Source organism: Nycticebus coucang, chromosome 1, assembly GCF_027406575.1.
Source record: "Nycticebus coucang isolate mNycCou1 chromosome 1, mNycCou1.pri, whole genome shotgun sequence".
Taxonomy (NCBI): domain Eukaryota; kingdom Metazoa; phylum Chordata; class Mammalia; order Primates; family Lorisidae; genus Nycticebus; species Nycticebus coucang.
Genome location: NC_069780.1, coordinates 174,141,698 through 174,165,723, shown reverse-complemented (window position 1 = coordinate 174,165,723; position 24,026 = coordinate 174,141,698). Strand labels below are relative to the sequence as shown.

Genomic DNA, 24,026 nt, shown 5'->3' with positions numbered 1-24,026 from the left:
TTGTTTCTCCAAAATTTTGGTATAAAGTAGGCCCTAGTGACAATTTTGACATTTCTAGAAAAATAGATTTTTTCACAATTTATTCATTTATATTCTTTTTATTTGAACTCTGATTTAACCAAGAGGGAGGATGGGACAAGAATTGCATCTCAGTAAATAGATTAAAACGCTGACTCTACAGCTAACCTGCTTGGTTTTCGAACCCAGATTTGCCATTTAAATAACGTGCCGAATAGTGGGTTAATATGCAAATGCTCAGTGCCTCAGTCTTGTCGCCAGAAAGAGGTTATTACAATATCTACCTTGTCGTCTGGAAAGACTCTAGGGACATAATATACCCAGAGCATTTCAAAGACCTCCTAGCTAAGAGTTGTGTTCTGGATGTCTTCGGTGTTATTACTGTGCTTGATTATATGTTGTGAAACATTATTATTTTCCCACATAGCTTTTAAGTAGTGATAAGATTATTATATTTTTGCAAACATAAATTTTCTCAAAGTACTTACTTTATTAAATTGTTCCTGGCATCTGGATCATATGCTGTCACCTGGCCAATGATGCTCCCCTCTTTTACATCCTCATCTACTTCAATCAAATAAGAAATTTTACTGAACACAGGAGGCTCATCTATGTCTTCCACAGATATTTTGACCACAGCTGTGTCTTTGAATGGTCCCAGGTGTGAGAATCGGGGGTCAGGGTGAGTGTTACTTGCATCCACTCTTAAAGTATACAGCATTTTGTGTTCAAAATCTAAATTCTGAAGTTAAAAAAAATAAGAACAATTAAAAATTTTAGAAGACTTAACAATGAAAGAAAATTTCAAAAGTGAATAACGAGTTCTCTTAACATACCAACAGTTCTGGTTAAATAAGTTTCCTAATTATTGCTTCATAGCTATATCAAATAAATTAACCAATATTTGACTTATACTTATTTATGGAAGGTTAATGAAGAATAATGGTACAGATATTAAGAATTATTCTTACTTAATAATGTCCTTAACATTTTTAATAACAAATGAAATATAACTAATCAATAAATTATTGATTATACATAATTATAACTAATCAATAAATTATTGATTATACATAATTATTACTAAAATTTTTCATGGTAAAGTTAGAGAAAATAGAACAAAATAGAGGTACAAAATGAAAATCATTTTCATTAATTTGAGCAGAATATGAGAAAACAGTGAATTCAAAACAAGAGAAAATACATTGAGCTGGCTTTGTGTGTAAATTTTCAGAATGTTCATCCTCATGCATGAAAAATAAAAACACCCAATTTAAACATGTGGAAATTTCAGGTTTTATTTATTTAAATTGATGAATATACTTACAGTGAAAACTGTATGAAATAACATTGACAGTGGCATAACTATTTTTCCTATTAAGAAATACAAAAGTACCTCTGAGTTGATCTAATTTTAGTTTAATTACTGTCTACTATTAGCACAAGCAATTACAGTGCTCTGCTGCCTTACGTACTTTAAGTGCCAATGCTAGGGATGCTTAACTTACATTTGAAGTGATCACAATTATTCCCACTTATATGAAAGATAGTATATAGAAAAGAAGAAAGATAGATCCCAGGCCTTTTTTCTCTTCACTGAAAAGCAAAAATAAACCATAAAGCACACAAAGAAAAAAATGAAAACAGCAAAAATAAACCTGTTTGACAGTTATAATCCCTTCCTGTGTATCCTTGTCAGTGATGACATCGAACACGTCTGCACCGTCTCCCTCGGTGACACGATACTCCAGCTCAGCGTTTTCCCCCAAGTCAGGGTCATTGGCTTTTATCCTTCCAAGATGAGTTCCAGGAGGGGCAGACTCAGGAGAATTAAATTGATACGTACCTGTAAATTAAATGAATTGCTTCAACATTTCATCTTTAGATAAAATTCTTTTGTTTCCTCTTTTTTACCTAAATAAATTAAATTTTAGTTGGGAGGGTTTTTCATCTTACTAAATTGTAAGCTGTCAAAAATTATAGATTAAGTTGGAAAAATAATGTACAAGGACAAAACACTCTCATTTTGTAAATGAGAAATATAAGTCATGGAAATACTAAGTAACTGTTTCAAGGTTATTTAGATAATGGATGGATTAGAATCCAGAACTCTTGACTTAGAAGGAAAGGCAAACTACTTATTTACTGGTTATCTGGGGCTTTCAAAATTGTTATCATCTCCTCATTTTTACATATATCCAGTTGTTTTTTAAAGTATTTAAAAAATTCTATATCCTGGCACATGAATAGTAATTTCACACACAACGATGTCTGTGTTTTGCTCTTTGGGTTTAATTTTAGTATCTTTGAGTGGGGTATGGAGTATTCTGTTTTCTGCAGGCCCAGCCAATCATGATATCGCATTCAACTGATCCTGAAAACATTTTTGACTATCCGAAGGACAACAGTGGAAAAATACCAAAAAATGTTCTGAGTGTCAGAAATGCTTTTTATCATTTACCATGTGCTATGTTAGGTCAAAGGCCCTCTGTGCCAATTTATTCAACCCATACACTCGTCCTGTAAGTATCAATTTAGGTGTATCATCTTCGGAGGTGGGCATCAAGGAAGTCTTGGAAAAAGGAGAATGCAAAAATCTTCCTGACTTAGAAGTCTAGTCTCTTTCCAGTTTGTGGTTAAGAATATAAGCTTATAAATCCAACTGTGTGGATTTGAATTGTTTGTGGTTAAGAATATAAGCTTATAAATCCAACTGCATGGATTTGAATTCTCATCACTGGGAAGTTAATTAAATTCTCTAAATTTGGAAAGTAAAGGTGATAGCAATAGTAAAGAGCTCATAGGTTTGTTATATGGACTACATGTGATTGTGTATGTAATACATTTAGCCCAAGATCTAGTCTTCTGCATTTTACTATTATTAGTATAGCTCCAAATATTTTATTAAGATAATAATAGATCATAGTATTACAGAGTGGCAAGCCACTGAAAATTCACCAAATAATACTCTTTCAGATTTTGCTTAATGACTCAGAATGTAAAGTTTAGGTTTATGTTATGTAGACTTTTTATTCATAATCTCAGAAATCTTGATTGTTTAATATTCATCGTATGGATAAGTCCACAAATTAAAGTTGAATCAAATATCCTAAATTTCTTTGGCCTGGAAAAATATTTCCTTGTATTAAAATCAATGATATGAATTTAAATTTGAGCCTTCAACCAAATATCTGAAGATGGGGTCCTTTATACATTGATTCACTACAGAATAAAAAAAAATGGCAAAAAATTGGAATCTATTTTTGTGGGAACTCGTGGAATGCAAAGCATTTATGGTTTCAAATATATTGCAAAATGGTGACAACTGAGAGACTATAACTGCTTTAATTTTTATAACTTGATACCATGGGAATACTAATCTTTAATGTGTCTAAAATGTCATCACAACCAAGTTAAATGGGCCACTAAGAAAATACAAATATGATGCCAAATAAACCACTTTGCAATGATTTTAATATAGTATCTTAGTTCAGAGATTTTGAAAGAGCAACAGGTCTATGTATTATTTATTTATTTATTTGTTTAGAGCCAGAGTCTCACTCTGTTGCCCTGGATAGAGTGCTGTGGTGTCATCACAGCTCACAGCAACCTCAGACTCCTGGGCTCTTGCCTCAGCCTCCCAAGTAGCTGGGACTAGCAGTGGTTCTTAACCTTCCTAATGTCTCCTAATGCCGCGACCCTTTAATACAGTTCCTCAAGTTGTGGTGACCCCCAACCATAAAATTATTTTCGTTGCTACTTCATAACTGTAATTTTGCTAGTGCTATGAATTGTAAGGTAAATATCTGATATGTGGGATGTATTTTCATTGTTACAAAGGGGTCGCAATGCACAGGTTGAGAACCACTGGTTTAGAGGCATGTGTTACTACTCCCAGCTAGTTTTCTCTATTTTTAGTAGAGAAGGCATCTCATTCTTGCTCAGACTGGTCTTAAACTTCTAAATTCAAGCAATCCACCTGCCTCAACCTCCCAGAGGACTAGGATTTGCAGGGATGAGCCACCACCCCTGGCCTCAACAAGTCTCTGTTTTAGAATCAATTAAATGAGACATTATGATCCTTATGTATAAACAAGAGAGCTAAGGCAAAATAAGATGCAGGCACAGGATTTGAATCCAGCATGCCAGACATGAGACACCGCCTTCCTAACTATGGACAAGAGAGGAAGGAAACATTGAGATGATCATAGTGTATGTTAGGAAAGAAAGCAATTCTTCAAAAAGTAGAAAAGGATAATTAAAGTTGCTAAAGAACCTCAGGCCCTTGTATTCTACCACAATCCACTCAAAAAATGATACAAACAATTATGATCATTTTCAATTTGTAGGAAATTGTGTGTGTGTGTCTGTAAGAAGGGGTTATGGCTTTGCCTTTATGAACAAAACAGTAGTGAAACCACTAGTACAATTATTAGACTCTGTAACTAATGTATTTGAGATACATTTGAACACATCACTGAAAACTTTCTTACTCTGGGGGAAGCGAGGAGGGTTGTTGTTGACGTCTGTCAGAGTGATGTTCACTGTGGTTGTCCCAGAGAGGCCTCCCATCTGGCCACCCATGTCTTTGGCCTGTATAACCACCTGGTACTGCTCTCTGTTTTCTCTGCTCATGTCTGGTAATGCAGTTTTTATTATGCCTGTTGGAAAAAGTCAAAATACATTTTGCTATTAAGTGACTGAGTTTTAACATTAATCTATGCCAGATCCATTTTACAGAAATTAATTATAACAAGTGAAGAAAATGCCACTGTACTTGAATATATCTGTCAATCAACAACCATTTTAACATAATTTATGGAAGAGAAAGAATTTTACTGTGGGCTATTGTTTCCAAAATGGGTTTTGCTAAATCATTGTATTTATTCTTTTGTAAAAAAATACCAGTCAAAAATATTTAGCCAAATAAACTTACTTAATTTTGATGATCATCAGAGTCTTTAGATATTGGGTATTTCCTATACTACATTATGGACTGAATCTCTGTGAAATTTTGAATCTGGTGACTTAAACCAATTGAATAATGATCTAAAGAGCAAAGGATTCAAATAAGCTATCTCAGTAACACAAATTCTGGTTTTGTGTCCACTGGTAAACTGGAGGGATCAAGTAGAAATGTAATACTGAATGAGTAGGTTTTCAAATAAAGAAACATCTTTAAATTAATTTCCATTAAAATGTATAATACAATGAGTAGTAGGCCAAATTTAAATGTTGTTACCTGATTCTGGGTCCACTGAAAAATATGGCTGTCCTTGCAATATGCTGTACACCACTTTGGCACTATTTCCGTAGTTGGCGTCATCTGCATCTGTTGCGGTCACTTGGATAACAGATGTACCTACGTAAAGGTCCCCCCAACACACAAACACTTAGATTCTTGCAAATTTGAAACAATCTTTCTGAAAACATTGCTGATAGTGTGGTGTGTTAGACTATGGTATATGTTTGAAGAAATTTGTTTAAATGATGCTGATTCAAAAAAATAATCATCTTTCTCCTTTATTCTTTTTTAAAAAATGTAAATATTCCTTGCTCTTATTGTTTTAGTTTTCTAAGGAAAAGTATTGAATAAACAAATATATTTTAAAACAAAGATGGGTAATGAGATTAATAATATGTTAGCTGATTAGAAATATTTAGAAGGACGAGCATTTTAAACTCAATATAATGCATACAAAAATTTCAATTTATTGCTAACTGGAAACCAGCATTTTAAAGATATACCTGACATTGATAATCCCACTAGACCCTTTTAGTCTAGTAAATTTGAGTAGATATTATAAATAGAAGGAAAAACAGAGACCATATTTTTATTAATAAACAAATAAAAATGGCATAAAATATACCTGCAAGATATTTGCTGTTCACAAGTTATATCTAATTATAAAGGGTCTTGGCCTTCTTTAAAATATAGATAGCATAGTTAGATATTACTTTTCCTATTGTTATTCTGTGTCATCCTGATTATTTGCCACATATTTCTAAATCAGTTTATATTTTCCAAAAGAAGATAAAAAAGTATATAATTATTTGTCACAAGCAGTACTGCAATTTAGAATTACCATCTATTTAATTTTATAATATAAAATTTAAATTACTTTAACTTTTTACAAGTCATTATAATTTAAAAGATAAAAGTATTTTAAATGAGCAAATGGAATAAGCATAAAGAAATATATTGTCTTTGTTATTTTTTACTGAATCACTATAAAGATTCAAAGCATGGCTCTAAAATAACACTCATTTGAACACTACTGTTTTCCTTCAGGAAAAATGAGTTTATAGGAGATTATACAGTATATTATACAAAATTTTTCAAAAGTTTTATTCTGCCTCCTACACATTTTTTAAATACACAGTCTTATGCTGTTGCTGGGCTTAAGTGCAATCATCAAAGCCCACTACAAACTCAAAGTCCTGGGCGCAAGCGGTCCTCCTGCCACTGAGTAGCTGGACCTATAGGTGAGTGCCACCACAACACACACGGCTAATTTTTCTTTATTTGTTTTTTTTTTTTTTGGTGAAGATGAAGTCTCACTATGTAGCTCAGGCTGGTCATGAATTCCTTGCCTCAACTAGTCTTCCACCTCATTTTACATATATTTTAAATTTGTTGAGAACAAATCAAATTACATATTGGCCCTGTCGCCTATTTTAATAAACAAAACACACTATATATTCATTAACTTGTCTAATCGAGTTAATGTTTCTCAAATCATGCGTATATACTTTTGCAAACTCTAAAAATTAATATATTGTATTAAAGATTAATACCAACAACTCATTTTTCATCAATGTATGTGTCTGAATAATAAAACATCTATTAGTACAGCATTTTTTTGTGTTTTCTCAAAATTAATTAGCTTAGGAATGAGAACTTGAGTTCTTTCTCTTGAGGCCTCTGTTTCTCCAGCTCTAATGGAATTAACATGTCCTGTGAGTGAACGGAACCACTACATGTTCATTCAATTTATCCCAACTGTAAGCTTTTATCATTTAAGGCTTATCTACCTATTTGCTCACTAGACCAAAGCAAAAGTGATAAAAGTGATTTTCTCCACCATAATACCCTGAATTTCTATAAAGAGGTTTTCTTATTTATGTTTAGTTTTTGTGTAATTCTATAAGAATACATGTTAGAATGAGAATCTTTTCACAATTGAGGATTATCGCAGTATGAATTATTAAGCATTACCAATATGCTGAAAATACAAGTAGTTAATTTTTGGAAGTTTTTTGGGTTGAAAGTTCCATGTTTCTTTTAACATTAGTATAATTTTAAGCTTTTTCTTTTTGAGACAGAGTCTCACCTTGTCACCCTGGGTACAGTGCCATGGTGTCATAGCTCACAGCAACCTCAAACTTTTGGGCTCAAGTGATACTCTTGCCTCAGCCTCCAGAGTAGCTAGGACTACAGGCACAGGGACTAAAATGCCAGGCTTGTTTTTTTTATTTTTAGTAGACAGGAAGTATGGGTCTTACCCAGGTTGGTCTCAAACTCCTGAGCTCAGAAAAATCTGTCAGCCTTACCCTCTCAGAGTGCTAGGATTACAGGAGTGGGCCATCGTGCCCAGCTTTCTACACGAACACAAGTAAAAACAATCTTTGGGGGCGGTGCCTGTGGCTTAAAGGAGTTAGGGCTCTAGCCCCATATGCCAGAGGTGGTGGGTTCAAACCCAGCCCCGGCCAAAACAAACAAACAAACAAACAAACAAAATCTTCGGTACCTTTTTGACATTTTTAAATATTATTATTATAAAATTTGAGTTTTAATCATTCACTCTATATTGTGGGTATGTTATGTAAAAATCTGGACCTAAAGTAAAAATAAAGTTAATCTAAAGAATAGAAATCAACTCTGTGATGTAACTAAAAAGCTAAAATCACCAATATAAAACACTTGTTCCACCTCTTGGAATCATCGTAATCATTAGGGATGCCTTCAACCACTGGCAAACACTGATAACATATCATTGATATATTATTCATAATAGCAAAGTGAAAAAAGAAACAGTGCGTTGAATTGTGGGGAATAATGAGTGCTTTCCTCCCACACCCAGAAATGTAATGCCACATGGTTAACACAACTTAATAATAGCATCAGATTGAAAATAGTTACTTTATATGATTTATATCAATGTTAACTATTTATAAGACATAAAAAGATGTATATTTTGATTTTTACATCCCTCTGAATTTTCCAAAATATTTGTAACTTTTATTTATTCTCTAATGTTTTAAAATAAATATTTCACTTTCATATTAAATAAAGATAAAACTATGTTAAGCAAACTATACAAAGTCTGAAGGACATTACATCTCACATCAAGGGTTGTGCATGATGCTGACATTAATTATAGATCATAATTTTAAATGAATTTTGCATACAACATGCCTTTAAATGAAAAATATGTTAAAGAATCAAAAAAATTTGCTCTAATCCTTAACTCATTGATCTCATAAATATACTAATAATAATATTTGGAAAAAATATCCAAGTCCTAAAAGGAAATTAGAATATAGAAATATACTATGTATTTTGGATAAGCCATATTTGAAATATTTAAAATGTCAAATGCAAATTATCCAAGCACATAGTTTTCATACTTATCTATCTATCTGTCCTCTATTTGTCTAGGTAGGTAAATGATAGATAGATAGATAATACAATAGAATATTTTGTACAAAGATTACTTAGGCATCATATATTTTACTAATTTAAAACTTTTCTTTTGCTAAACACACAATTGAGAAAACAAATGCTGCTTTTACACTTCTTTAATAAATAGCAACTCTTTTTTTTTTTTTTTGTAGAGACAGAGTTTCACTCTATCACCCTTGGTAGAGTGCAGTGGCATCACAGCTCACAGCAACCTCCAACTCCTGGGTTTAGGCGATTCTCTTGCCTCAGCCTCCCAAGTAGCTGGGACTACAGGCGCCCACCACAACACCCGGCTATTGCTGTTGTTGTTGTTATTGTTTGCAGTTTGGCTGGGGCCAGGTTTGAACCCACCACCCTCTGTATATGGGGCTGGAAATACGGGGCTGGTGCCCTATCCACTGAGCCACAGGTGCCACCCATAAATAGCAACTCTTTGTCACAGTAATATTGTAAAGTATATAGTACAGCCTATTATAATAACACTTAACACGGTTTCTTTCATATATGCATATATATTATTTGATTATATGAGAATATGTGAGATAATGATGAAGCCAATACGGAGGAAACAAAGAGAATCACTCTACGAGTTAGGGGAAGTCAGACCTTCCTTTTGAGTCCTGTAGAAAAGAGATTAACTTGATTTTTAACTCAGCTAAGTGTGAGAAATAGGTGCTGGAAGTCATAGAAAGTATGGTGCCCCATGATCGCATTAATGTACACAGCTATGATTTAATAATAAAAAAAAGCCAAAAAATGAATAAATAAATAAATAAATAAATAAAAATAAGATTGCTCTCCATACTTGTCCGTGAATTGTCTTGTGGTTTTGACAGAAATAACCTTTGCTTCTGTCTTAAGGTTATGACATCCATTAACGTGAGGGGCAGAGGTAGACGGCTCCCCAGGACCCTTGCAATAAACGTTTGTGCTGAAAGTTTTCAGACAGTGAAGAGGAATCCACAGAGGCCCATAAATTAGATAGTCAGGAAATGAAAAATTGAAATCATCCTTTGTTAGATGTAACAAAGATGTAACATTTTCTTGTTTTTCTTTTCTTTTGGTGAGATATAAACTCTTCAAGGGCAGAAAACATGTCTGGTTCTGTTCAGCATTTCGCCCATAAAACCTAACATACTATGTCTCACAGAATCATAATGAAAACTACCAACCATAAATTGTAGAAGGTAGACCGGACCGAGATCTCAGTATGTGACGGTATTATTACTTTTGGCACATAGAAGTTACTAATGATTATGAACCCGGTGGGTGACAGAGCTGAAATTAGACCTAGCCAGTGTGGCTGAAGAATTTCTATTCTAAACGTTTTACCAAATGGCCTACCTGTCCTGTACTAAGGACATGATCCCCTATTGAATCTATCCTTAGTGAAACTCTCAGAAAAGTCCCCATTAAGATGTGAAGAATTTATTGATGGAGTTATGTGTGTGACTGCGAAAAACCCTGGAGACATTTCTGGCTGAGGTGTTAGAATACAGGGAGGAGAAATTATTTTTTGAAAGGAAGTTAGGAAAATACCTAGTCATTGAGAAAGTATAGATCCAAAATCACCAAATTTACATAGCATGGATTCACTTCACTGAAGATCAGTGCATTTAAAATACAGAAAACTGGTAGAAAGTTGTTAAGCAATAATAAGATTACAAACACTAAAAAGGATAAAAAAAGTAGAGACCTGCTAATGATATTTTAATCAAAATGTATCCCATTTTCATGTTTATATATCTTAGTCTAAAATCCAGATTGAATGTTCTGAGTAGAAAATGTGAATGAATTTCAAGTTTTATGAGTTTATTAAGTTAATTGAAGTCATTTCAATTTAACTAAAAATCATGGGTACGAAAAAGAAAAAAATAGTTTTGGCACAGAGAAACATGGAAAGGGAAAGAACAAGGTGGTGAGAGAGAAAAAAGAAATATTGTAAGAAATAAAAATGAATGCAAAGAAAGAAAAGATTCAAGGAGGTCCTCCGAGGATAGCATCGTAAGAAAGACTAGAATAATAATAAACTTTGTTTTATTCCATTAGACTTCATTTCCTCTTAAAGCTAATACAGTTTTTCAACTCTTCAACTTAAATGAAAGTCTCTAATATCATAATGAATATAATATCAGAATTAAATTGTGTGCTACTTCCTTTATAGATGAATTCTTTATTGATTTATTGAACACTTAAAGCAATGTTACTATATGAGTTACACATGGTGTGACAAAGTTCCTGAATATCATCCTCTCATTTTTCCCTGTAAAGTGGTTTATTTGTATAAGTAAAAGCAAAGAAAATCACACCTGCAATAATTAAAATAAGTTAAACCTTTATTTTTTGTTAAATGGGAGAGTTACAATAAAAGAACAAAACCATTTCAAGATATAAAATACATCTACTTTTTATTTAAATATCATATATATGTTAATGTTATCTAAAATCGTACTGTAAAATTCAGGGTTTCCCCCCCTTATAGTCTTATTTGCATTTAATTTGACTGAGGAGACATTTTAATTAAAATAACAAATAAGAAAAATGCTACTTTGAAGGTATTAAAATTCAATAAATTAGAAAATTTTCAAACTATAGTTAGCATAACAAGAATCACTATTTAACAGTAGAGAAGAAGAATAAGACAGTAAAAATTTTCAGCCATCTCTTCACCTAATAACCTATTTTTTTTTTCTTTTTAAAACTAGTATTAAGCTGACTCTAAGTTGTTTTGGCCAACTCTGATTCAACTAAGTTTAGTATCTTTTACATATGAATATTATATGTATAATGTGTAAAAATTTACATAGAAATAAACATAATCAAGGACAAAGTTTATGAGCAGACCAAGGAGAAAATACTTAATGCACTGATGTATTAGTAATAAATAATAATAATTGTTTTCTATAAGGAGGATCAAGTTTTATCTGTATTTAATTGTACTAAAAGCTACCAGAGCCATCCAGTGTCCAAGTATCTACTTTTCTCACTTTTGTGGAAATTTTAGACATGGAGCAAATATAATTGACAGTGGTTCAAATTCTCATTTTTGGAACCTACACTAATCATAAGTTGTGTTACCTACAATCAAAGCTTACATAAATGAAATTTAGATTGCCGTACAGAAAGAGTTTTTGGACAAGATTCTCACAAGCCCTCTTCCTTGCAAAACTTTCATATTGTGTATTTTTATGAGTAATAGGTTAAGGGTTTAAAAAAATAATATATAAAAGTTCATTCCTGGCATTGCTACATATTAAATATTATTAGAATCTAGATTGTTCTAGTAATTAATTTGAGAAACAATACATTTGAGCGAAGTAGAGAAAAGAGAAACAGGAATACACGGTGGGAGATAATTGTCCATTAAAGATCACAGAATAATTTAGAAAAAATTAGGTTACTTGACTTTAAATATCAATATATTTCCCTATATAAAAATATTTTGGTCTTCAAAATGAGATACTGATTTGAAAACTTTTAAGATGTACTCAGGTATTTCTGTCATCTTAATTATGCTGTTTACATCTAGATATGTCAAATCTTGACGACGGAGGATAAATGAAAGGTTTTGTATTGTCAGGTGTCAAAATATCTGGCAAAATAACATACATACAAGAAAAATAATAATGTTTTACAAGAGCAACAGGATATTAAACAGAAAACCAAATTACTAAAAATAATCATTTATGAGAAGTTGATAAGGAGAGTGTAATATTAAATGTAGCTTCATCTCAAATATAATAATCCCAGGAAGAGGCCGTGGTGTTTGTCTAAATTAGCCCACTGGTAGATCTATAGAGACCTATGTAGACCTATCCAGCACTTCCATGAAGCTGTACTAGGCTAATAGCACTTATTAAAAATACTTTAAAAACTATATCCACTCTGTTTCATTCCAGGACTTTATGATTTCACAGGACTCCTGTGTAACGTGGTAAGTCCCTTTTATATTATTGTTGTGAATTATCTGCGGGGGCAATATATCTGCACTTTTCTCAGACAGATAAAATTTCATCTGAGGTTAAAAAAAAAAAATAACATCTTTATAAACTCTTGATTCTTCTTGCCAGACAGGACACATGGTTAAGAGACCTTTTACATAAAATTTCCAATAAAGGTGGGTGTAAGTTTGTTTCTCTCTGTACAAAAATTAGTTTAGACTGACACATATTAGTTATCATAGTGTCTACATTTTGTACTTAAGAATGATTATTGAAATGATCGTCAACTAAATTACATCAAATTTGGAAACTGTTGGCCTTTTTAGATATTATAGTTCATTTATCTTAGTTTCTTGGAAATGTTTTAGGATTTGAGTCTGCTCTTAATATCTTACCAAATCTAAAACTTCTATATGCACAGAGTTAAAGATAGTCACCGATAAAGCTAAAAAGTCTGCATAAGAAGTAGCATTTAAATTGTGGTCCACATTAAAAAGTGAAATAATTATTTTCTCTCTGCACGTTAAGCCTATGTTCAGTGATTAAATGTGCATAAAAATAACATAAAAAAGACTTGAAATCTTGTCATGATGCTACTAGGTTATTTGATTTTAATTCAGTTACTTAATCTTTCTGAATCCTAGGCTCCTAATTAACAGAATGGAGATTTAAAGATCTATTTTTCATGTCTACCACATTAAGTTGTTTTAATGATCAAATGAGACAATACTTCAGAAGAAATTTGCCAAATGTAAGCATTAGCTGTTATTATTCCAAATAATGCATGCAAAAGAGACAAACGCGGCTGATATGATTTATTATCCCCTTCATTTCAGGCAAAGATCTATTCTACGTGACTGCGATTTGAAGGCCAATTGAGCAGAGTTGAAGGTATTGATCGAAATTTAATGGAATAACTATTTTCAGTAATAACCCTGGATGTAAGTTACAACCTAAGAGAAGACATTAGGATATACAAAAGGAAAATAATTAGAAGAGATAGATTACAGTAAATAGTAGTTTTCAGCTATAGTTCTTATCTTGAAAAAGCACATATCAAACCCATATGTCTATCATAATTACCTTAGAAAACAAAGAAATACAAATTACTTTGCACGGATTAGCGTATACCTACCAACTCCAGACATCTCAGGAACACTGGCAGTGTATAGGTCTTTTGCGAATTTTGGCTCATTGTCATTGATATCATGGATTTTAATGATAAATTCAGACTCTGGTTCCACCTGCCGCCCGGTCTTTCTGTCTATAGCCTTGGCACGAAGAACATACAGGGATTTCTCTTCTCTGTCTAACTTCTTTGCAGCATGAATGTCTCCCGTATTTTCATCTATAACGAATAGATTGCCAGCCCCGTCTCCTGTTAATATGTATTTTAAATTTCCATCTCCTTTATCTTGGTCTGTGTGTAGCTTTAGAGAGGTAGAAAAGAAGAATTCTGTAAATATAGGTGTAATTATTACAGAAAATAAATAATCTTGGCCCTATCAGTTTGTCTCCACATTGCATTACTGCAACAATAATCTTTATGTCTACCTTAATTTTCAATAGAGGAAAACTAAGTATTTAAGTTGCATTTTTACCCAAAATTTTAAACAATTGTATGTAGTCATAATAAAGACCTAAATTTAAAATAATCCTAAAATCCATATGTCTCTGTCAAAGCATAGTGTTTCAAAGATATTAATGAATAGAGAGTGGTTACCAAGATTTAAACCTCTAGTATATTTTCTCAAAAAACATAAAAATGGCCAAGAAACATCTGAGAAAAATGCTCAATATCGCAAATTAAAACCAAAATGAGATACCATCTTCTTCTGGTCAGATTGGCTGTTATTAAAAAGTCAGAAAGCAGAGATGTCGCCAAGGATGTGGAGAAAAGGGGCCACTTAGACCCTGTTGGTAGGAATTTAAGTTAGTAGAACCTCTGTGGAAAAAAGTGTGAAGATTTTTCAAAGAACTGAAAATCGATCCAGCAATCCCACTATTGGGTATCTATTGAAAGGAAAATAAATCATAACACACACACACACACACACACACACACACACACTCTTACCATGGAGTCCTATTCAGCCATAAACAAAGAATGCAATTCTGTATTTTGGAACTGGAGGCAGTTATCCGATGTGGGCTAAGTCAGGAACAGAAAATGATCTCCTAAGTAGGACATAAACTGTGGGTGTGCATGGCCATATAGAAAATAATATGTACTGGAGACTCCAAGAGCTGGGACGGTAGAGGGATATGTGAGATAAAAAATGGCTTAGGGATCCAGTGTACACTATCCGGGTGATGGGTACACTAAAAGCCCCAGCTTCACCACCACCCGTATATCCAGAACAAAACCGCACCTATAATCCATGTCAAAATTTAAAAAAATCCTTAACATATTAAATGTTATTTTAAACCAAAGCAATTTGTAAGGAATTTGTGAACTTATTTTGATAATAAGTTTAGGATGCATATCTTAAATTTTAATTGATTTTATTCTTCTAAACTACAGTAATTCTGTCTTATCTTGGGGAGTATATTCCAAGACCCCCAGTGGATACACGGACACCATATATGGTGTCTTGATATATATATATATATATATATATATATATATATAGAGAGAGAGAGAGAGAGAGAGAGAGAGATATCTCCAGACAGTGCCAAACCATCCAAACATATTCTATGTATTATCTTATAGCAATGTGATAATTTTTAATTTATAAATTAAGCACAATAAAAGATTAGTAACAATAGCCTATAATAAAATAATCAAAACAAAATATTGTAATAAATGTTATGCAAGTATAGTGTTTTGCTCTCTCAAAATACCTTATTATTATATACCATAGGTAACTGAAACTAGGGATAAGCGGCAATTACTGTTTAACGCTATTTGTAGAAGCTCAGCGTCTGTAGTCAGAGAGACAAGTAAGAAAAAGTAGAGAATTTTATTCTCATAGATTAAAATATGACCTTGGGAGAAAACTTTTCAACTATAATGTTTTTATATTTGGAAAATGATATATTGATAGATATTTTAATATCAAGTGATATAAAACACATAGTTTTCCTGGTAGCCATACAAATATATCCTAAGACAACACTTAAAATATTTTCATAAATTATTTTTGATATATATTCACTTGTAAAAATAACTTCTTAAATGTAGAAGAATAATCACTGAGTATTTAAAATAAACAGTGTCATTGCAGAAATTATGAATTGGAAAAAATTCTAAAATTTTTACATTACTCTGAAACTACTCCTTTTTTGAATTTTAATTGACAATGATAGTGTATGTTATAAAATTATAGGTATAATAGGTATTTCTCTATGTTTTACATTGCAAAAACATTAAATCAAACTGACCAACAAAACCATTACCTCATGGTAAATAACATTTGGAGCATGGATGGAGATGGGAGATGTTGAGCAAGGTGCAAAACTTCATTTATGCGGAGGAATAAGCTTTAGTGATCTATTGCACTGCAAGGTAACTATAAGAAATGATAATGCACTGCCTATTTTAAAACTACCAAAAGAGTAGATGTAAATGAAAACGTAGTCCTGAAGAGCCTATCCTTGCTCAGCAGCCTTACATCATATACTTCACAATACCCGTTGCATGTAGCCCTCACGTATTTCGTTAGCATCCTCCATCTCTGAATTTTAGACTATTCAAATGCTGTTTTCTATGGAAGCTAAAATTAGAAACACGAGTGTCATATTTTACTTCTCCTTTGCAAGTAAGTTCAACCTCATAAAAATGATCATATACAGACGTTTTAAAGCTGATCTAGGTGTAAATTCACCTGTCCATTTCCACATCTATGGCTGATGCTACCCTGGCTTTCCCCTCCAACAAGCCTTGTCTGGACAACTGCAGCAATCTCCTAGCCCTGCTGCCTTTACTCTCCCTCTATTTCAAACATTTTTCCAAAATTCCATAAGTAAGGTGATTTCCTACATTGCAAATCTGGTCCTGTTACCACTCAGCTCAAAAATATTCAACAAGACACAGCGTTTATGAACTATTATGAATTTGTCATATAAACCAAAATTAGCCTAATGTATATCTCAGTGTTTGGGGGGACCCACTGTTTTGTGTTTGAATTTGCCTCTTCTGTTAAAAGAGGACATTACTTTTTTAAAAGAATCTTTACCATTATTATTATGGCAATTGCTTGCGAAAACATAAATTTACTTATATAGACTCGATAATCTGGCTGGCGACCAGATGCATTGCTGCTTTTTTCCCCTTGCTATGCATTCTATACATACCAATAACTTCGTTTTGCCTTGATTACTTGTTATTCTTTGTCTCAGAAGATCTGTCCCAGCTTCCACATCTGTTTGCATCTGTTTTTCTTTCCTTTTAACATCCTTCTCACCTCTTTTGAAATTTCCGCTGACTATGTATTTGTCATACGTGTTCATCTAATTTTAAAATTTCTACCTTAGGGATACCTTTCCTGACTCACTAGATCAGGATAAATGCCCTTGCTTTGTAATCACGTAGCACACCTCACTCCAGTAATGATAATCACCACATTTGGTGTAATTGTTTACCATGCCCCTAAACTGTAAAATACATAAAGAAAGACTGATATTTTTCTTCTAAATCATTCAGCATACATTTCTTAAAGATCAAATGCTTCCTCTTTTTCTAATAGTACCTTTTCACATAAATGTAGTAAGGTTATATATGATTGTTTATTAAAAAAAATCAGATCAGGGCGGCGCCTGTGGCTCAGTCGGTAGGGCGCCGGCCCCATATACCGAGGGTGGTGGGTTCAAACCCGGCCCCGGCCAAACTGCAACCAAAAAATAGCCGGGCGTTGTGGCGGGCGCCTGTAGTCCCAGCTACTCGGGAGGCTGAGGCAAGAGAATCGCTTAAGCCCAGGAGTTGGAGGTTGCTGTGAGCTGTGTGAGGCCACAGCACTCTACAGAGGGCCATAAATTGAGACTCTGTTTCTACAAAAAAAAAAAAAAAAAAACAGATCATTAATAAAACTTGCTGTTTCAACTTAAATTACATTTTAGAAATCTCCATGTGTCAATAATATTTTAATGACTACATTATTCTAACACTTATTCTAAGTGTTATTCTAACACTTTTTAAAAACTCTTTAAAGGGCAGCACCTGTGGCTCAGTGAGCGGGGCGCGGGCCCCATATACCGAGGGTGGCGGGTTCAAACCCAGCCCCGGCCAAACTGCAACAACAACAACAAAAAAATAGCCGGGCGTTGTGGCGGGTGCCTGTAGTCCCAGCTACTCGGGAGGCTGAGGCAGGAGAATTGCCTAAGCCCAGGAGTTGGAGGTTGCTGTGAGCTGTGTGATGCTACAGCACTCTACAGAGGGCAATAAAGTGAAACTCTGTCTCTACAAAAAAAAAAAAAAAAAAAAAAAAACTCTTTAAAAAATAACATTTTTGTCTATGTATCTTTGCATTGTTGGTCTTTTTATTGTAAGAGGAGTGCAAGAAATATACCTATACTTTTAATGAAAGGAAACAATTAGCAAAGGATGAAAAGGATAAATGGACAGATAGAGAATTGTGTACATATTAGCAGCTTTATGAATAAGGAAAATATTGTGGAAAAATGCATATTCACCATTAATGATTTGAATAGCTAATTAAGCATAACAAAATTATTGGTAGTGATTAAAATTATGATCTACAAATATTGTGGGATGTAAATCATTGATTTAACTGTACACTTATATTTTAGACATTCATGTAAAAATGAATTTTTATTTATCTCCTTATATTATTATTTCATAAACATACTAACAACAGATACATGTATTGATAGAAGTTATTAATTTTTTAAAAAGGGTATTTATTATAAGTTATAAATATTTTATACATTTTAGAGATAAATTTGCACTAGTTTTTCAAAACATGAGAAAAACAATAAAAGGGGTCAGAATTAATATGTGAAATAAACTGTAAATTATATCCTTATAGCTTATATTATACTACTCTCTCACTAAAGCACTCATAAAAGAAAAATGATTGTCAATATTGCCATATATATATATATATATATATATATATGTATCTCTCCAAGACAATGGAAAAATAAAAGTGATACTACAATTTACTGAAAATTGTGGCCTAGTAAGTACTGGGGTTACCAAGACTTTATATGTATATATCAGGGACCCTTTTGAATGTGAATTATTGAGAAATTATTAATAATCAGCTGAAATAAATAAAGAGAATAAGTTTGACCTCCATAGTAGTTATTTCAATGGAAATTTTGCACATGTTGGTTTTAATTATTCTATATTCCTCCCTATTATTTTCCCATGTGTTTAATACAATTATAATAATATTCATTTTTTTAATCTTATTTAACACTTTATTATGATATATTAAAGTATGCAGAGAAGTGAACCTGTGCTTCTCACACTAAGGTAGGTATGATTCTATATCTCACTTAGATTAATAGTCAAATACCTATGTAAAAATTTCACTTTTCAAACATTGTGTCTCCATTCAAAATATTTAATAGAAGTCAGAGAAATAGACAAATACGGTAGTTATCATAGTCACTATACTTTTTTTTTTTTTTGAGACAGAGTCTCACTTTGTCACCCTCGTTAGAGAGTCTTGATGTCATAGCTCACAGCAACCTCTAACTCATGGGCTCAAGCGATTTTCTTGCCCCAGCATCCCAAGTACCTGGGACTACAGGCACTTGCCACAATGCCAGCAGTTTTCAGAGGTGGGATCTCGCTTTGGCTCAGGCTAGTCTTGAACCTGTGAGCTCAGGCAATCCATCTGTCTCAGCCTCCCAGAGTGCAGGGATAATAAGCATGAGCCACCATGCCCAGCTGTCACTATACTTTTTTCTGAACATTTTTATAATCAATTTGAAAATTTCAATGAAAACTGAACACTAAAATATGCTACATGAATTAAAGGTGTTGTCAAAGAGAAATTAAAAGATGTATGGAATTACAGGATATTCAAAAATCAGGATATTATCTGAAATATTTGATTTTTGTTACTAAGTAAAATATTTTCCAGAAAAGGGTAGTATTACTTTACGTGTTCAAATATTAGCATCACGATAATTTAGATTTATTGTTCTATACACACCTGCCCTAATTCAAGCCACATTATTTAGTACTAAACTATATATATGCATATATACATGTATATATACATATCTGATAATTACATAGTATCACTCACATACATTAAATGAAAGTCTTTTCATCAACAATTTCATTTTCAAATTGAAAGATCCCAGTGCCTATTTTCTGTTGCAATGTAGTGAAAATAAACAAACAACAACAATGAAATAAAAACATAGTACTATATTAAAATATTTGAAATATTAGATTACTGTGCTGTGTACACCATTAATTTTGGATGCATTTAAAATGATAGTAATTAATAGAAAAATCTATTCTACAACAACCTAAATACAAATAAGAATCTTACAGATGAATCCAATGTTCAGAATTTTTCTATAGGATCAGTGAAACAAAATGAAGTAGATATTGTATTGCTATTATCTATCATTAAATAAAACCCACATTAAATCCCTTAAGTAATTCACTTGGACATATATAATTCTTTTTCAAGTCTCAGTGAATGATCTAGTCTTCCCTGTCTATGTCAAACTTGAATAAACATATAGGAAAGCACGATGAACCTTAGATTACTTTGTTTTTTTTTAATTTATTGTTGGGAATTCATTGAGGGTACAAGAAACCAGGTTATGCTGATTGCATTTGTTAGGTAAAGTCCTTCTTACAATTATGTCTTGCCTCCAGATTACTTTTTTTTTTTTTTTTGAGACAGAATCTCTCTATGTCACCCTCAGTAGAGTGCCATGGTGTCACACCTCACAGCAACCTCAAACTCTTGGGCTTAAGTGATTCTCTTGCCTCAGCCTCCGAAGTAGCTGGGACTACAGGAGCCCACCACAACACCTGGCTATTTTTTTGTTGTAGTTGTCGTTGTTGTTTGGCAGGCCCAGGCTGGGCTCAAACCTGCCAGCATAGATGTATGTGGCTGGCGTCCTAGCCGCTGAGCTACAGGTGTCGAGCCTTTTAGATTACTTTCTTTTGAAATGCTATTATTTTCCAATAGTATCATTATAGTATACCTTGTTATAAATATTTTTGTTTTCAGAAATTAGAAAAATTAAACATGGCTAAATCCATGCAAAATAATCAAAAAACTTAAAATACATCCCTGATGATGATTATTATTATTATTTTTTTTTTTTGTCAACTTGGCTAGATCCAGTGATACTCAGATATTTGGTAAAATATTATTGTGGGAGTGTCCACAAGGGTATTTCTGAATGAGGTGAACATTTGAATCAGTTGACTAAGTAAAGCAAATTGCCATTGCCCTCAGCAACATGGGCATGCCTCGTCCAATTCTTTGAAGCTACAATACTCTCACAGGATTTTGGAGAAAAACCCTTGGTATTCTTCCCAGACAACTACTTTTTTTTTTTCTTGACAGTTACTGGTCTATTATTGGGACTTAAAGACTGAACATTTTAAAATGGGATGTCAATGTACTATGTACCTGGAGCTTCTAATCATATAATGAGTATTACGTGACCCACCATGCCATAAACTTGAGCAGACACAGCAGCATTTTTTCAGCCAATCGAGGCTGTGTGTAGGAGATGTGGCCTGAATGGTCCCTGAAGGCACAAGTTGTATGAAGAAGTGACAATAAATCTATGGTCCACACTCCTGCTACACAGCCTCTTTCTCCCAGAGTGCAGCTGTGGCCTCATGGGGCAGACCCTATAATCAGTTCACTGGAAAAGAAGGTTCAGGCCCATTTTACAGATCGTTCTAGACAATATGCACTCACAAACTGAGAGTGGACAGCTACAGCATTGTAGCCCTTTCTGTGACATCTGGCTCTGCAGAGGCCACCCATTCCTGAGCATACACATAAGAAACAAACATTTTCATGTTGTTTTCCTGTTTAAAGGGATTTTTCCAGATACTTTCCCCACATTTTCTTGTTGCCAATTGTCCGATTGTGTTTTTTTTTTTTAAACAACATGAAAATATTTATTTCTTATGTGTATGCTCAGGAATGGGGGACCTCCTCAGAGGTGGATGTTACTAATCAAAAGGCCAGGATGAAGTTTTATATGGATTCTACTCAGTCTCTTTCCCAAACCACCTCTGCCTTTACCCAATGGGCTCATGAAGAAAGTGGCCATGGTGCCAAAGGTTATGCTCAAGCTCTTTTCATTCACCAAGGCCAATAAGGAACAGACAGTGCTAAAGGCCCATTCTGCCAGCAGCTGAAAACAATATGCATTCCCTAATACGACCCCATCCCCAAGGTGATCAGTCAGCTACTGGTGCCAGGTTGAGTGCAATGGATGGTTTCTGTGATGGAAGGGACAATGTTTCATCCTTAATCGGAATAGGTAATTACCATGGATACAGATTTTATTTTTCTGAATGCAATGCTTCATCCAAAATTACCATCTCTAACTTACAGAATTCAGCATCTTATAGCATCCCACAGAACACTGTTTTTGACCAAGCAGCTCAGTTCACAGCAAAAGAATTACAGAAATTGGCCCATGTCCATGAAATTCACTGATACTACCATATTCCTTAACATCTTAAAGCAGCCGGTTTGAAAGAATGATGACGGGCCTGTTGAAGACTCAGTTAAGTCACCAGCTCATTGTCAGTATCTTGCAGGGCTACAGCAAGGATTCTTAGAAGGATATTATGCTTTGAATTCATGTCCAATATACAATGCAGTTTTTCCAAAGCCAAGATTCTTGAGTTCAGGAATCAAAGCCTGGAAATGAGAGTGAAGAATTCATTGTTACCCACTAGAACAGTTTTTGCTTCATGTTCTCATCACCGTTGCTCTGATGGCCTGGAGTTTCAAAGAGAGTAAGGCTTTTACCAGGAGACACAGCAAAGATTTCATTAAACTAGAAGTTAAGAATGGTGGCCAGACACCTTGGAGTCTATGTCATCTGGATGAAGAATAGGCAAAGAAGAGAGGGACAGTGCTGGCTGGGGTCATTGAGCCCTGCTTCCAAGGGGAACTGAGCTGCTATGTCACACTGGAGATAAGGAGGGGTATGCCTGGAGCCTCGGAGTCCCTTCAGGACCTCTCTTCATATTCCCATTCCCCATATGTAAGGTCAACAGAAAATCACAAAATCACAACAACCCAGTCCTGATGATACTACGAATGATTCAAATCCTTCAGGAATGAAAGTCTGGGTCTTTCCACTAGGTGAAGAAACATGACCTGTTAAGGTCTTTCCTGAATACAAGGAAAATATGAAATAGGTCATAGAAAAAAGTAGCTATAAATATTAACTATGACCTCATGACCAGTTATGGAAACAAGAACCTAATTGTCATCAGTATTTCCTCCTTATTTTGTTACAAATACATGTGTATATTTTAAATATCTTTGTTTTCTTTGCTCTCTTTTTCCCATATCATGTAACATGAGATATATTGACTTTATATCATAATATTATTATTAATTTTACATCATTGTGTGTAAGTTATAAGATATTGAGGAAAAAAGTAAATATTACTCAGGTAGTTAATGCTTCTTTGGGGGAAGGAATCTATGTGTTTTCAATTGAATGCAGGATAGTTGTGTCACGTTGGGAAGAATCATAACCTTAGTAGTTTTATTTTTGAACCTGTGTATAATTTAAGGAGATGTATATGATGCAGAATTGACAAGGGGTAAATTCGTGATGGTTAGTTTTGTGTGTCAGCTTTACTGGGTTGTGGAGTTTCCAGCTATGTAGTTAAACATTATTCTAGATGTGACTGTGAGAGTGTTTCTAGAAGAGGAACATTTGAATTGGTAGACGTAGCAAAGTGGAGTAGTTTTACCCACCCCAGTGGGGTAGTTTTCCTTCAATACTTTGAAGGCTTGACTATAAAATCAAAAGCAGAGAAGGGAGAATGTGCTCTCTCCGTTTGCCTGTCTGTAAGCTGACACAGCATTCTTACCCTGCCTTCAGAATCAGACTCAGACCCAATCTGGAACTCATTCCATTCACTCTCCTGCTTTTCTGGTTTTCTGATTCAGACAGAAACTATACCACTAGCTCCTCTGAACCTCTTCCTGGCCTACTTCATGACTGAGACTTCCCAGCCTCCATAATCACGTCAGCCAATTCCTTATAATAAATGTAAATAAATTGTCCATTTCTCTGGAAAACTCAGGCTACAGTAATATCTGAATTCAAAATAGAAAATTTAAAAAAAAAAAGCAAATTCAGCCCTAATCTATTTTTCTTTATAAATTTGAAGGCGTTTTTGTTGTTGTTGTCTGCTTGTTTTATCATTTCTTTATAATGTT

General features: G+C 33.6%; 1 protein-coding gene across 4 annotated transcripts in view; it reads right to left on the bottom strand.

Moving 5' to 3' along the window:
* Positions 1–24,026, bottom strand: part of CDH9 (cadherin 9) — a 168,481-nt gene that overhangs the window by 51,156 nt on the left and 93,299 nt on the right. For all 4 annotated transcript variants that reach the window (XM_053596483.1, XM_053596494.1, XM_053596488.1 and 1 more), the window contains exons 3-7: positions 13,781–14,075; positions 5,261–5,380; positions 4,512–4,679; positions 1,677–1,864; positions 507–760 (exon numbers count right to left, since the gene is read on the bottom strand). In XM_053596483.1, coding sequence (XP_053452458.1) covers positions 507–760; positions 1,677–1,864; positions 4,512–4,679; positions 5,261–5,380; positions 13,781–14,075 — 1,025 coding nt within the window. The remainder of the gene's footprint in view (positions 1–506; positions 761–1,676; positions 1,865–4,511; positions 4,680–5,260; positions 5,381–13,780; positions 14,076–24,026) is intronic.